This window comes from Notechis scutatus, chromosome 6 (genome assembly GCF_049901735.1).
Source record: "Notechis scutatus isolate UNSWTSFEM ecotype Mainland chromosome 6, rNotScu1.2, whole genome shotgun sequence".
Classification (NCBI taxonomy): domain Eukaryota; kingdom Metazoa; phylum Chordata; class Lepidosauria; order Squamata; family Elapidae; genus Notechis; species Notechis scutatus.
This window is the reverse complement of record NC_142014.1, coordinates 57,671,036-57,686,252: the sequence shown is the minus strand read 5'-3', so window position 1 is coordinate 57,686,252 and position 15,217 is coordinate 57,671,036. Positions and strand designations below refer to the sequence as shown.

At 38.5% G+C, this 15,217-nt stretch overlaps 1 protein-coding gene across 1 annotated transcript; it reads right to left on the bottom strand.

The window, feature by feature from the left end:
* Positions 1-1,898: 1,898 nt before the first annotated feature.
* On the bottom strand, positions 1,899-13,782 carry RTCB (RNA 2',3'-cyclic phosphate and 5'-OH ligase). Its single transcript, XM_087968397.1, has 12 exons — positions 13,590-13,782; positions 12,464-12,542; positions 11,796-11,863; positions 10,719-10,818; positions 8,724-8,880; positions 6,682-6,838; positions 5,922-6,081; positions 5,543-5,718; positions 4,070-4,258; positions 3,165-3,275; positions 2,511-2,630; positions 1,899-2,269 (listed from the first exon to the last, which is right to left on the bottom strand). Exons 1-12 carry the CDS (start codon positions 13,680-13,682, stop codon positions 2,162-2,164), a joined length of 1,518 nt encoding a protein of 505 aa, XP_087824523.1. The 5' UTR covers positions 13,683-13,782; the 3' UTR covers positions 1,899-2,161.
* Positions 13,783-15,217: the final 1,435 nt, after the last annotated feature.

The following is a 15,217-nucleotide window of genomic DNA, read 5'->3' as shown; positions in this document are numbered from 1 at the left end:
CGCTGCTGAAGGCAGGTGTTTACAGTATGTCAAGGCCAACCACCCTGAGACTCCATATGGGAGAAATACTTGAAGCTTTTCCACATCATACTGGATGTTGATTGGACTCTCAGTGCTGGACCCTGTGGGGAGGAATTAGGGATGACTTTCAACCTGCAACTTTCACACATTTTGAATTGGATCTTGCCTTGTTTTCGCTGCTATCATTTCAAACTTAGGAAAAGTACCTCTTATCTAAAGTTGGAGGGTCTCTTTCTTGAGTTTTGAATGGAGGCAGGCCTGACACAAAAGGAGTTCACACAAATGTAGGAGTGTTTTTTGTCAGTAATTAGAATTTCGACTTTTCTATCTTTCTGTTTTCATATTAAAGACAATGTGATGTTATTGTTTGCAATAGTGCCAAAACGGCAGAGACACAGAGATTCAACACACATAAGTCATGCTCTTAGTCTGAAGAGTAGATTTATATAGCTTTTACAAACTATTTTCTGTTTTATCCTATGTTTAAACTTTAGTTTATTGGGCTTGTTAAATTAATTGCAAACTACTAGTGACATCAGTTTACAAATCTTTTTCAAAAGAATACTGCACTCTTTATCCAGTGTTTCTTTCAAACTTTTCTCTACTAATGCCATTTTTTTCAGTTTATCTTTAATAAGCTGCCCTCTACTGATGGCTCTCATTGTAACACATTTTATAATGAAGCAGAACTCATTGTGAGTTCTGAAAAATCAACACAGCTTAGTCCAAACAGACTGAATTTAGGACTACTAGAAATTATTTGTAAAGTTCAAATTAAATTACTTATACCACGGAGTAGCAGCAATACCATCTCCCCACAGCATTTCAAAACATCTGCTTTACTCCTAAATTACAAATAAATCTGATTGTCTTTAAATGAAAGGTAACTTGTGAACTTTTGCAATTATTTCCTTGCAGCTTTATTTAGAAGTTTTCAAGATCTGGAAAGTCTTGGAGAATAAAAAAAAAAATGTAAATAAGCAGCCATTTAAATTTATAAGATAGAAGTAAAGTCAAAAACAGTACAATCAATATGATTTCCAGTTTGCCATTTTAAGAAGTAACTCAGATACTGCTCTATCTACACGGTCTATTTAGTCAGTGTTCAGAAGATGCAACAAAAGACCAAGTTTTTGTATTTTTTAATGACAGCTTGGAGGATAGCAACAGCAATGGCACTTATATAACAGTGCTTCACAGCCCTCTCTAAGCAGTTTACAGAGTCAGCATATTACCCTGGGTCCTCATTTTGCCAACCTCGGAAAGATGGAACGTTGAGTCAACCTTGAGCTGGTGAGAATCGAACTGCTGGAAGTTGGCAGAGTTAGCCTGCAATACTGCATTCTAACCACTGCACCACCTCAGCTCTTTATCGATATAGCTATTAGGTCTGTTCTAGACATGAATGGCTTAAAGCATTACTGAAAGCTAGCTATGTCTTCAATGGAAAGCTGGTTTTCTTTTTCAGAATGTAGTATTGTTCCTCCACTAAAGTACAAGTACAACTTCAGATAAGAGATATTACTCTGAGATGTGCACAGAATCAACTGCTCCTAAAGTACACTCTGTTGTGTAGTGGGGATGCAACTTATCCTGGCTTAGTCAAAAACGCCTCAGAAGAAATTGCTGCTTCATGAACGTCTGTAGTAAGAACATTTGCAAATTTTGCTACATCCCACAGATTACTAGCTTAGTCAGGCTTAATTTATTGGTCAAAAATTGCCATGCTAAACGAATAAATTCAAGAGATGTTATATATTATTACTCGGGACTCTAAGTCTTTATTAGAGAGAAACAACTAAAGTTAGGGGGGAAAAACTCACCCAGCCTTCTTGAAAAAAAGATGGCTATCATATTAGCACTGGTCAGAAATCTCATTATAGACAGAACAGACCGTTTATTAGGATCAGATAATCTTCTGAAAAATTGTTTCACATTTTTCCCTTAAAGAAACTCAGTCAGCTTCAGACAACTTGCCATTAGATCAAAAGAGCAACAGATCTTGGTTTATCTTTTTTGTACCATATTTCTTAAGTCCTAAAATTCTAACAGTTTGTCAGAGTTTCCATCTGGATGGAAACATAATTAACAAGTAGTCTGAGTAAGAAGAGTTTCTGTCAAGATTCTGTGAATGGCTTCTTCACCCTTTGATTACTGCAATGGGCCTCAGTTTAATTGCTTTCTTGCTGATGCCAGCTGCATGGCAGGTGTTAACCACATCTGTCACATTCTTATAAGATTCAGGAGCCTAGGAAAAAGGAGATAAAAAAAGGAAATAATATGCTTTGAGGTGTTAAGAGAAAATAATTTATCCCAAATCAAAAAAGGAAAAAGGGAACCCTTTCCAGACAGAAATTAGGGCATTTAATTTGGTAGATTCTGATCAACTGTATTTTTTTTCTTCTGATAATAGATGCTAATACTTTGCTGTGAAAAGAAATCCATCCCAGAAATAAAATTGTCCAAAGAAAGATTAAAAGAACTCTCACTTCTTCCATGACTAGTTTGGGAGATGCAACACGGATCGCAATCCCCATATCTGCCAACTTGTCCAACACATCCTGGAAATCCAAGTTACGTCGTGATTTGGCACGGGACAATGCACGGCCCTGTAGGATAATGTATTTCTTTAAGTACCAGTCTTCAATTGAAGCAAACATTAGCAACATGAATGAAGAAAACAGTTACATATGGCCTTGACCGTATATTAGAATAAATAGTACAGACTCTTAAGATTCCTGAATTTGTTAAAAGTTTTCTAATACAAACATACATATATAAGGACAGTTGCTCAGATGTGTTCCACCTTGGACCTTGACTAGCCAGGTCCAACCAAGATGCCTAGGACTCAAGTCTTGTGGTGTATTATGAGTTTGAGTCAGTAAATCTTGAGGAAGTGGACAGGATCTCAATGCGGTTACTTTCAGGCACCAGATTGATGAATCCTAATTAAAACAGTCAGGAAGTTGATTTGTAATCAAGTCTCTCTACATCCCCATTCGATCCCTCAACAGTTATGGATTTATGACCCCATTCCTCTTGCCAGAATAATTGAAGCTTTATTTTGGCTAGCATATAATCCAAATGTACACAAGTATGAAGCAAAAAGCCCTTGATTTAGAATAAAGTGTCTTCCTACTCACTGCTCCATGGCAGGTGGTTCCAAAGGTTTCAGTCATGCCTTGTTCAGTACCAGTAAGGACGTAACTGCAAGTTCCCATTGTTCCGCCGATCAACACTGGCTGGCCGGTCAGCTGGAGACACACATACAATCAGTATTAGTTATGCTGGAATGGGTGCAAATTATTATCAACCAATAAAAATAAATGTTGATGAAATACAGTTGATTGATTTTATATATATATATATAAATATATATAATTTGTTTTCTGAGGTTCTCACGGGTATTTGTATGTGGATCTTTGGTTATTCGGGTTTTCTCGTAGATTGGAAGTATCTAGGCAATGTTGATGAAGTCTCATTCATCATCTGTCTGCTCTGTGCTTCTCAGGTGAACTCTGAGAAGCACAGAGCGACAGCCTGAGGATGAATGAACTTCTGTGCCTGTCTCAATCTTCGGAAATAACAGATCTATCTATCTATCTATCTATCTATCTATCATCTATCTTCTTGCTACAACTGTAACGTTGTGCACACTACAATGCGTGGGAAAATGCCAACAAGCTTTGTTCGGGTTTTTCCACGGTATATCTGCCATCATCAGGCTTCTGTATTGTGTATTGTATTCTGTATTGTGTCCTGTGACTATACAGAAGCCTGATGATGGCAGATGAGATTCTGCCAAACGTTGTACAACTTTTAAAAACACAACTATAATGATGTGGGAAAATACCCGAACAAAGCTGAATACCATACATATAAATACCCGTGAAAACTAATACACACACACACACACACACAAAGGTCTAGGTGTGTTCGGGTCTTTTCCCGTGTAAGATTAAGACTAACTTGGCGACATTTCGGCGAGATGCAAAGGGAAATTACATTTCATGAATGCTAACATGAGAGAAATCCCAGAAGTTCCTACTTGGTAATCCACAGCTATAAGAGGGTGGTGAGGAGGGAATGCTCTGGTTGATCCTTTCCTGTGCACCAACAAGGTCCGTTCTTTTCCATCTACCACATGCTGTTCTACTTTTGCAATGTTGTGAGACACATCGTAGATTACATGCATGTCCAGATCATCGGGGGTGGTGTTGAAGACTTTAGCAAATGCCTAGAAAACAATACAGGTACACAAGGTAGTTCTAATAATATGTTATGCAGGATTGGTATATATGAGAAGGGGGACTAGAGCTGAAATTGTTTACAGAAACTGGAATCTAGTTACAATTTTCTGCAATTCTTTCTCTAACAATCAGTTTATCTCAAGTTTCCTGCATTCTAAGAACATATTTTAACAGCAAATCTTGCGTGACTCTACTTGAGAGACATTCTCTAAACTGTTAGACAATTATATTGGTAAAATGCACTTCCGAACTATGGTTGGAATGAAGCATATAGTTCAGCGGAAGCATTAGCAAAACCTTTTCTGAATGTTGCCTTGATGCTCAAGATTGCAAAATCCTTTGATTTGAAAAACAGGTCTGATTTTTTTCAAAGCATAAAATGGCCATTATTTATGGCATTTATTTATCTATTATTTATTCATATGCATTGTGAACAAACATTTGGAACACTGCTCCACCCATGCACAAAATAAGCATGATTTAAACCTAAAATCTTAATGAACTAACGTGAATTGGCTTTCAACCCTAAAGATCTAGACAATATGACCCAAATTTAGGGCAACTCAATGTTGGAGAAAAGGGCTATAATTAAATAAAAGCTCAGCTGACACTTAAATGTTTAGAAACAGAAGCCCAATGTATTCATACCACAGGTAGATCCAGTCTGGTAGCCCATATATTGGAAACTGAATCTCAAATTCACCTCTTAAATAAATTTAGTACTTCTGAAATTGTTAGTCTGGTGCCATAAAGCAGAATGCAACTGAATTTGCACTGATATACAAGTTGCACCAGCCCCAATTGGGACTAGAAACATGGTTGCTAAGCAATGAATCAACAGTGACTTATGATTTTACTTTTACCACTTGGCACAAGTCAATTAAGAAGCACACAAACGGTAATGACTGCAGGATGCTGCAACAGTTGTAAATGTGTACCAGTTGCAAAGCACCAAATGCTATGACGGTCGTAAATGTAAGAATTGATCGCAAAGCTATTTTTGGCACCATTGTAACTTTGAATGATCACTAAATAAGGCAGTCAGTAAGTAAGGACTACCTGTATTTCTTTCAAGATAGACATATCACAGACCAACGTCACTAATCTATGCTTTTTCTGGGACTGAAGCCCATGTCAACCACCATCAAAACATATCTGGAGAACATCAGGTTGGGAAGAATATTTTAGCCAGAGCTGAATTTCCCTATCCTAGTCAGTTATACCTGATTAGGTCTCATTTTTAAAGAGACAGAAGTGATGAACTACCTTACCTGTCTAGTAAGAAAAGTCATGGAGGAACGATTGACCCATGCGTAGTTTCCAGCTGCTGCCATCCCTTTCAAATAATCTTGGCCTTCCTGAGAAGCTACTCTGGCACATGCCAATTGGCGGTCATTCACTATGATCTTGTCTCGTTTCATTGCTTTTTCCATAGCTACTAAGGCATCTGTAAAAATATGACCAAATAAATTCAGAAATAGTGATTTTGACCAGCAGGCCTAGAATGTAAAATATAGTTTTAGGTTCCATACATATTGCATAAAGATGGTGTGTTTTTTCCACATAGTTTTTGCCATAGAAACTAGCTCTAATATTACGCTGGATAGTCATATTTAATTTCAATAACACAAAAGGGCATTAGCCACATACCTGTAGCTACTTGGTGGCCAAGGCCTCTGCTCCCACTGTGGATCATCACACATATTTGTCCCTTATGGTCTATACCCATCTTTCGGGCAGCATATTCATTATAAATGTCATCCACCACCTGTATCTCAGCATAGTGGTTTCCTGCTCCCAAAGTTCCCAGCTGTTAAACAGAATAGGAGAACTTAGCTTTTCCCAACACGAAAAATGAAAGACTTGTGATATTTATTAGAAACTCTGGAAAATTAAAGCAATCTTACATCCCTTCGTCTTATTAATAGAAGGAGATTACTTTCACATTCCAGATATTAATGGGAAAAGATTCTCTTTATTTTCTGAACAGTTAAGCTCCTTTTAAAATGTATGTTTCCTAAAGACTAAAATCAAAACATTAGATCAGATCAGATGTAAATTTAAAAAAAATCAGTTAATAGTGAATCACCAAATCAAACAAAAATAAAAGAAAATATTTAAGGCTAATCAATCAAAAGGTGAAATTTCATTACAACAAAGTGAAGTCCTTAATCAGTGCAAGAGCCAGTTAGATGCTAGACTAGGGCTGCAGAGAACCAGGTCTAACTCCACCCTCAGCCATGAAAACCAAAGGTGGATGAGTTATCTTTTGAACCATGACATCAGCTAATCAAATTTCTGGATATTGTTCTGGTGTGCTTCAATATTATTAAAATCAACCTGATTAAATTAAAATTAAATTAAATTAAAATCAGCAATGATCACCCAAAATTATATCTAGTCCGATTACCTGAGGTAAACCTCTTTTCTTAGCTCTTCCCGACACTTTATTTGGATCTGCCTGCAACATCCTCCCATATTCTTCACAATGCTCTTTATCTTCAGCCCAGGCATAGCCCTCTCGTAAGGACCAGTCTACCCCCATCTCTAAAGCTTCCTCCAGGTCCCTGAGAATGAAAGACACTCCAATTAGGAGACCACAAACAAATACAGAATGAAAGTTACCACAGACTCACTCCTACATCTTAGTTCACAATTATCACATTACTCAAAGTGTAAATACTCCCCAGGTTCCACTGCTCAAGTGTTGTCATATAGTGAAAAGTAGAAAGCATCCCTTTTCCATAAAAAGCCCTGCCCTGTGGAACTACCTTTCCCTTGGGATCTGGCAGCTGCCCCCCAACCCCAACTTTAGCTTTCCCAAAAGCTGAAAAGGGCTGGCTTTTCTCCCAGATGGGATAGGGTAAAGTTGAAGCCTCAGGATTGCATTGATGCACTGATATGATGGATTAGGTGCTTAATATTTTGTTTTTTGTTTTTGTTTTATCATTTTGACCAACCCAGAATTGTGTTCTGTAAGGTGGGTGGCCATGTAAATCTTTTAAATCAAGCTTTGAGTAGAAAACTGTTGCAATTAGAACATAGATAACTATGTAAAATATACTTTCAAACGATTGAGGTTCATTTTCATTTCTCTCTATAAAGTAATAGTGACTAAATTCAGAGTTATCATTCTCACACTGCAAAAAAGAAAAACAAGAAGCTAGATAGGTTGGAAAGTTTCCTTTCTCCTCACCTTACAGGGGCAAAAGGACTGCAATGCAGCAAATGTTTAAAGATTTGGCAAGCATAGGAGCAGCTCTAGAGAAGATAATGAACTTCGAGGAAAAACAACAGGGAAGTGTCAATTTAAACATGGCATGTTTTGGTGGCATCAGATTGGGCTGTTCTAATTGGTCCCAGTCCCCAACTACATTTTTTTTAAAAGGTCCCCTGATGTCTTCCTATGTCAGGCCGGCCCCAACTCAGATATTTAGGAAAGACCCTCGACTCCATTTGGTTGAAGTGATAGGTTCTTATGCTAAAGTTAATGGTTGCAGTGAAAGTAAGACTAGATCTGAATATTCCCATGCAAAGGTTACACTTTTTATCTTTGTTTGGCTGCCCCGCCCCCTTTGACCATCAGTGTCCAATAGCATGCTGTTTAGATATTTTGGGAACCGCTTGGTTGTTTTGCACCATTTGATGCAATTTCACATTCTGTTCCCAAACCAGGTGTCCTTGGTGGCTGGTTTACTTTGGCTTGGCACGTCTGGTTTCTGTCAAGGCTCTCTCCCCCTTCCATTGTTTTATCTTCACATTCCCATGTCTTTCCCCGCCACTCTCCTTGAATTTTATGGTAGGATGCCAGCAAAGCGTAGAAGCTGAAGATGGCAGATCTGACATCCTATGAGAGTTAGCTCAGAGATTTTTAGGAGTCTAATGCCCAGATATCACTGTCTTACAGATTTTAACCCATTTCCATGCTGATGCCCTCGAACCAGCTGACCACTGCATACATACTAAGGAGTCACTCTGACAATTAAGGCGGCTGAGAAATATATTGTGGCAATCAGTTATAATCCCAAATCTTTTCATGATACCCCAAAATATTTTAGGACTAAAAATCATGGTTCTTAAATGAGTAAAATTATTAGCATCATAACAAGAACGAGTGGTAGGTTGAAACATAGAGCCTACTAGTAGATATTACCACCAAACTACAAGGTGAGTTTGCACTAAGACAACTTTTATGTATCTGGATGCCCTCCAGATGCATAAACATAATTCCCGGTTAAAACAGAATTATGGAAATAAAAGTCCTCTAGATATATGATGATTAACTTTAGCAAAGCTTACAAACAGCTACATAGCAATAACTGGAAAACATTTTGGCATGTTTACATGTTTGCTACTCAACAGATTTGCAAGTTATTTCATTTTCCTTCTGCCACTTTTCCCTTCAAAAATGAAGCAATAATGCAGACATTCGAGAGAAAAAATAGCTCTTACTTGGCATTCATGGGGATGACACCCTTGGATCCCACCCCTACAGGAATGTGGTCAAACATGGATTGTGCAAGCTGCTCCTTCACCGGCTGGACATCACACTCATCAAGGTTGGTCCGCAGTAATCGAACACCACAGTTAATGTCAAACCCTACACCTCCTGTGTGAGTAACCAAAACATACCTTTTAAAATCTAGCTCCAGAAGTCATTTTGTGCAGTTGCTAATATTATGAACTCAAAATACTCAATTACTCAATCAGAATATGAATTCAGAAAACTCAGGACTCATCATTGCAATCAACTGCATTTTTGTCACAGCTATAATTAGTTACATTCAGTAAACTTTATATAGTTCGGTATTCTGAAAAAGAAATATATGAAGCAGTATATACAAGTCTAAGTGCTATATTTGTATTACATAGAAACAACTGAGCCTCAATGGCGCAATAGTTAAAGTGCAGCACTGCAGGCTACTTCTGCTGACTGTCGGCTGCCTGTAATTTGGCAGTTCAAATCCCACCAGGCTCAAGGTTGACTCAGCCTTCCATCCTTCCGAGGAGGGTAAAATGGGGACCCAAAATTGTTGGGGGCAACATGTGACTCTGTAAACCGCTTAGAGAGGGCTGTAAAGCACTATGAAGCGGTATGTAAGTCTAAGTGCTATTGCTAGTGCTATGGAAAGAACAGGACTACTTTGCACTAATTTCAGGGTAAACATACTGAAATGATACACTTCGTCATAGGTCATCCATATAATCACACTTCATGACAGATATTTCAGCTTAACATAGAACTTTGCAATACAAGTACTTGTTATTTTAAGATAAATCTAATAAATAGACTTTGTCCTAAAAAATAATAATCAATGAGAGCATTTTGCTTTGGCCAGCATATGTATAGTGGAAAAATTTCCACCTGTTTCTTCAAGTCAACCCAGAATAAAAATATGGCTTCTGCACTGTAAATTGTTTAGATAATTAAGTCTTTCTGGCCTTAGAACTAAAAACTGCCTAACTGTTGAAAATGTAACATACTACAGAACATATCACCAATCAACTGTTACTTACATAGAATGGTTAACATTGGTGGTTTCAGGTGCTCTTTCTGGCAGTTCCTGGTACCTACCTCTCCCTGGCGTTTGCTGACTCTAATATTTCTCGTTGGGAGAGGGAGCTGATGAAGAAATTACACCTGCTGACTCTCATATATCTCGTTGGGAGAGGGAGCTGATGAAGAAATTACACCTGCTAGGTTTTACGGGGGATGCCCTGGGAGATTATGGCCTTAAGGACGCCCAATTTAGGGTAGTCCAACGGCTTGTGGACATTGACTTGCAATATCTACGAGCCAGAGCTAACAAAACTTGCTCCCCTCTGATCTTCAGCCAATTTAATAATTACGGACTGAGGATGGCTTCCTATTTTTACACTCTAACCATTCCCAAGTATAGAAGAGCTTTCTCCCTAGCTCGCTTTAATGTCTTGCCCTCAGCACTACTGGATGGGCGATTTAAGAGGCTCCCGATTAACGAGCGGCTATGCCCCTGTGACAGAGCTGAGATTGAAACTGTGGAGCATGTCCTTTTATATTGCCCTATGTATAACGCAGACAGATCTAAGTTACTGTCTCTCCTTGAAACAGACCCTTCTAGACCCAATGTTAGTAATTGGTTCTTATATTGTCTAGGGGATGGCTCCTCATATATCACTTCTTTGGTTTCCAATTTTTTTTAACAGCTGTAACCATCAGAGAACGCTGTAATTCCCCTTAGTCAAGTTTTTGGTGACCAATTGTTCATGACTAATTTTTCCATGTCCTTCTTTTGTTGTACTTGTGTTTTGGTCTGTGACCGCAAATAAAGTATTATTATTATAAAGAATGGTTAACAGTATCTCTGTACAGTTGCCCTTTGTATTGGAGCCTGATACATCTAACACATATTTGGAGGTACCTAAAGGTTTTCTTTCCACATGGATACCAACTACAGCTGTCCATACCTGGTGAAACTACTGCTTCTGGATCACTCATATCAAAGGCTGCCATATTGCCAATAGCAAAGCCATACCCTGAATGAACATCAGGAAGTCCAATAGATCGCTGAAATACAATTTTGGTATAAAAAATGGGAAAAGAAAGGCAATCAATATCAGAATAAATATGAATGACATTCCTATGCTATGAAGTAATCCTAGGCCGTAACATTCCCATTGCACAGCATCCAAAAGCAGAAGATTTCAACATTTATATCAAGGGGTGTACCATATTCAAAATGACAAACTGCAAATAAATATCTAATTTCATTGAAAGAATTAATGGCAAATGTAAGCCCTCTACTTCCATCACATCCTTGAGTATCTGAATTTATACATCAAACTTTTAGGATAGGAAAGGCTGACAATATTCTTATTGTGGAGTCCTTTGTAATTCTGAACTTGGTTGTTTGCTTACCGATGTTTCATTATCCAGCTAGGTAACATCATCCATTCTTGCACTGATGATGGTACCTACTTGGATAATTAAATATCTGCAAGCAAGCAAGCAAAGTTCAGAAGCATTAAAGCAGAGGTATCAACGAGGCCCGGGGACTGGATCCGGCCTGTGCGGTGATTTGATCTGGCCCTGGAAACAGCAAATGACCAGTCTGCAGTGCCTCTGCCAGTGAAAAGGGAGCTAGGGAGGGCTGTGTGTGACCCTCCTGAGCTCCGTTTTTGCTGGCAGAGGGTTGCAGGAGGCCGAAAATGGAGCTCAGGAGCCTGTTTTTGCTAGCAGAGCGCTTGGGCTGCCATAGGCACCCCTGACACAAGTGACACTGAGCTGGCCACACCCACCCCAGCCCCCCAAGGTCAAGCACAACCCTAATGTGGCACTCAATTAAATCAGGCATGACACTTCTGCACTAAAGGCTTCACAGTTCAACCCTGAGCTACATGTATTCTTTTCTATTGGAAAACATTCTTATTTCTATTTGAAGCAATAGTTCTAACTATTCTTGAAACACTTTATTACATAGAAGAATACTTTGTAAAGTCTTCATATAATGGTTTTATTCTGGATTTAAAATAACAAGGACTCACATGAACAATACCAGGTAATGCAGCTACATTGCCAATTTGTTTCATGGCTGGAAGAAAGCCACCAGCACCTAAAAAAAAAAGGTGGAAACTAATTTCCTGTTTCATATGAAAATGTAACTCAGAACCAACATTTTAAGGACAAAGAACAGGGCTATTCTCTTAACATTTCCTCGGAATTATGAATGATGAATTTAAGGCTTATTCCTAGATACACTTATAGAGGACTATAACTACAATCACAGGCATATTTCACATTCTAGGCCTATAGAAAATAAAAATATTATGAAACATGAGGTAGACTGGGCATAAAATATCCTGTATCAATTCAAAGTTGGAATTTAAAGGGTACATCTCTTTACATTTAAGCAAGCAGAACTAAAGAGCAAATGGTTATTTTCTCATGTCCAACCAATGATTCTTCATAAACCAAGGCCTTTTTAAAAAATATGTTTATCCGAGCAGCCTGTTGAGGATAAAAATAAGACTTACTATCAGTCTTCTAAATACTTTTAATTAACCACAACATATTTATGATAACTAAGCACAGTAGAAGCTCTATTGGATTTCTGGATGTATTTGTGGAATATGTGACAGATTTAAAGGAGACAAATATTGGAGGCATAGGGAAACAAGGAGATTCAGACAGGCAATTGAAAACTGAAACATACCTCCACCTCGGCATGCATTTCTTAGTTCTTCAAACATCAACTTCTCCAAAGGGTCATTCACATAAAACACACCCTCCACCTAGAGACAAAAAGAAGAAAATTAGAAAATGGACCACATATTCAGAAGTAAGAGTCACCATTTAAACAAATATTGGCGAATAAGTAACTGTATCATGCAAAGCAGAATGCTTCCATAATTGTGGTTATTTTAAAAATACGTTCCAGTAAAGATTTAGATTTGTTGAAAGAGCAGGGGTCCCCAGCTTCTGGATTGTGGACTGGTACTGGTACAAGCAGCGGGGGAGCGAGGAAAACTTCATCTGTGCATGCATGGGATCTAGGTTTTGCCTGAAACCATTCCCCCTGCCCATCGTGGTTTGTGGGAAAACTGTCTTCCACAAAACCTGTTTCTTGTGCCAGAGAAGATTGCTGGTTTAGGGGCAGCTTCCTAATAAGGGATCCTTGGTGCTCTCTGAACGTTTTTGTCTTGTAGACATTTCATTACCCAAACTAGGTAACATCATCAGTGCTAGTAAGGAGTTCTGTTTGCTGTCAGTTTATATTCTAGTGTCTTGTTTGTCTGTGTGGGTGGAGGTCTTAAGGGATTTTTTTGCCTGTTTGCTGATGGCTCTTTGGCAGTTTCTTGACTAGGGTATTGTTTACTTGATTGTTGGTCTGAAGCTTCCTAAATAACCACAAATGTCAATATTTTGAATCACGTAAATAACCAACTTTTAAAAAAATTACCAATAGCACAATTGGTACTCTGATTAGCTACATTTACAGATCAAATTTCTCCCCAACAGGAAACTGGCAATTCTAGATGCATTGTTTATAATGATAAATCCGCCTTTCATCCTTTGAGCCAATATCGTTTGATTAATTATACAAAATAATAAAATGCAATCGTATGCACCGCCGTAGGTTAAAATCATATATAAAGTATGTTTAACACGGTTAAAAACTGAGCAGGACCAAGCAAGTGGACCTTCGTCATTTTCATCTTTATCGCATTGGCAGAATGATCGCCCAAAGGAATGAAGGGCACTCGGGGCAGCTTTTAGCTATTCACTAAAATACTTCAGAACGAAGTTTAGCGATGAAAAGCGCCTCTAAAGCAACTCACGTTCATGTTGGGCACAAATCCTTTCTTGATGCGCCAGCAGTTCTTATCCAGTTTATCCAAATATTGCAATTCATCGTTGTAGTTTCGACTCATGGCGAAAAGCAAGCAAACGCTCCCAAGTAACTATAACAGAAAAACGTTTTTTCCCTCAGGTACTTCTCGGCAAAGCCCGGCCACGTTCACTTACGCCAGTACGGAGGCCGAGATGACGCCGCCCCAATTCTCTGCCAGACCGAGAGGAAATCTTACGGCGGCCGAAAAGGCTCCGTTTAGGATAACTGGAGCAACGCTGCGAAAACTCGGGCGACCGCTGGACGGAAATGAAGGGACACCCGAAGCTCTGCGTCTTTGCTTCTGAGTTTTCGCTTCTGTAGTTTTGAAACAGAAGTCAGATAGCTCCTTTTGTGTGTCTGCCTGCCTGTCCCTGTCCCTGTCCCTCTCCCCATCTCTCTCTCTGTGTAGTTAGAAACAACTAAAAGTCGGTGTTTTTGCGTGCTGTCTTATATCAGATGAAACAAAAACGGACATGAGAGTGAAATGGGGAAAATGTGGGAATACACTTTTGAATGAGGAGAAACAGCCCAGTCACGACTCTAGGTGTACTTTCATTAAAAGGTGGCTTTCTATAATTATACATCAGTTGTTGGGGAATGGCATTTAACTCTATAAGATTTCATGGGATATGTAAACATGATAAAAGAGATACTGTAATCCAGGAATTCATATGATGATGAATTGCCACAATGTCCCATGTTTTGTTGCAATATAGTACACATTGATTATTTTTAATAGGGGATGAATTTCAGCCATCAAAATATTTTCTGCATTTGTGGTAATTAAATGTTTCAATATAAAGCAGCTGCTCAGAAGCAAGGGTTTTCTGATTGATGCTCATATACCCAGCAGTGAAAACTATTTTAGAAGATGAGGCCTCCCTGTGTTCTGCTAGGCCTCCCTGTGCACCTCTTATCATCTCCAAATTTTGGTGTGAATGTGAATGAAAACATGAGATACCCTCATCAGCTGTCCTTTGATATTTGAAAATTGAGCTGCTGGGATCTGCAACACAAATCACTCTTTCATGAGCATTATAAAGTTGGCTTCGAATTTTGGGATCTTTTTTTAAAAAACAGGAACATGTTTTCCCTTAAGGTAAAGTGTCCATTTTCATGCCATAATTCAAGAAAAAACAAAGGAAACTGAGCAGTTCTATTAAATCACATAATTAGTTTGTGTGTCAATTCCAAGGCATATTTTGAAAAATGTGCAATATGCATCTTTGCTGATGTTGTGCTGTTTTAGTTCTGGTCCGCATCTGGTCCATGACCATCCAACTTTTCTGTATGTTGTGAATCCAGATGAAGGCAGACAGGATAGTCGTGCTGAGTTGAAACTGCAGCTCCCAAATTTAAAACCAGAATTTTCTGCTCATTTGGTGAATATAGTTGCAAAAGGCTACATATAAGGGATGACCAACCCAATTTTACGACATGTTTTACAATGGTTATTAAACAAGCTTTGCTGCCTTTAAGCAGTCATTAAGCAAACCCATTGTTCGCTATAGCGCAGTTTTGCTGAAAACTGGGAGTAAATGCTAATTTTACTGTTTTAAAAATGCAGTCACTGCA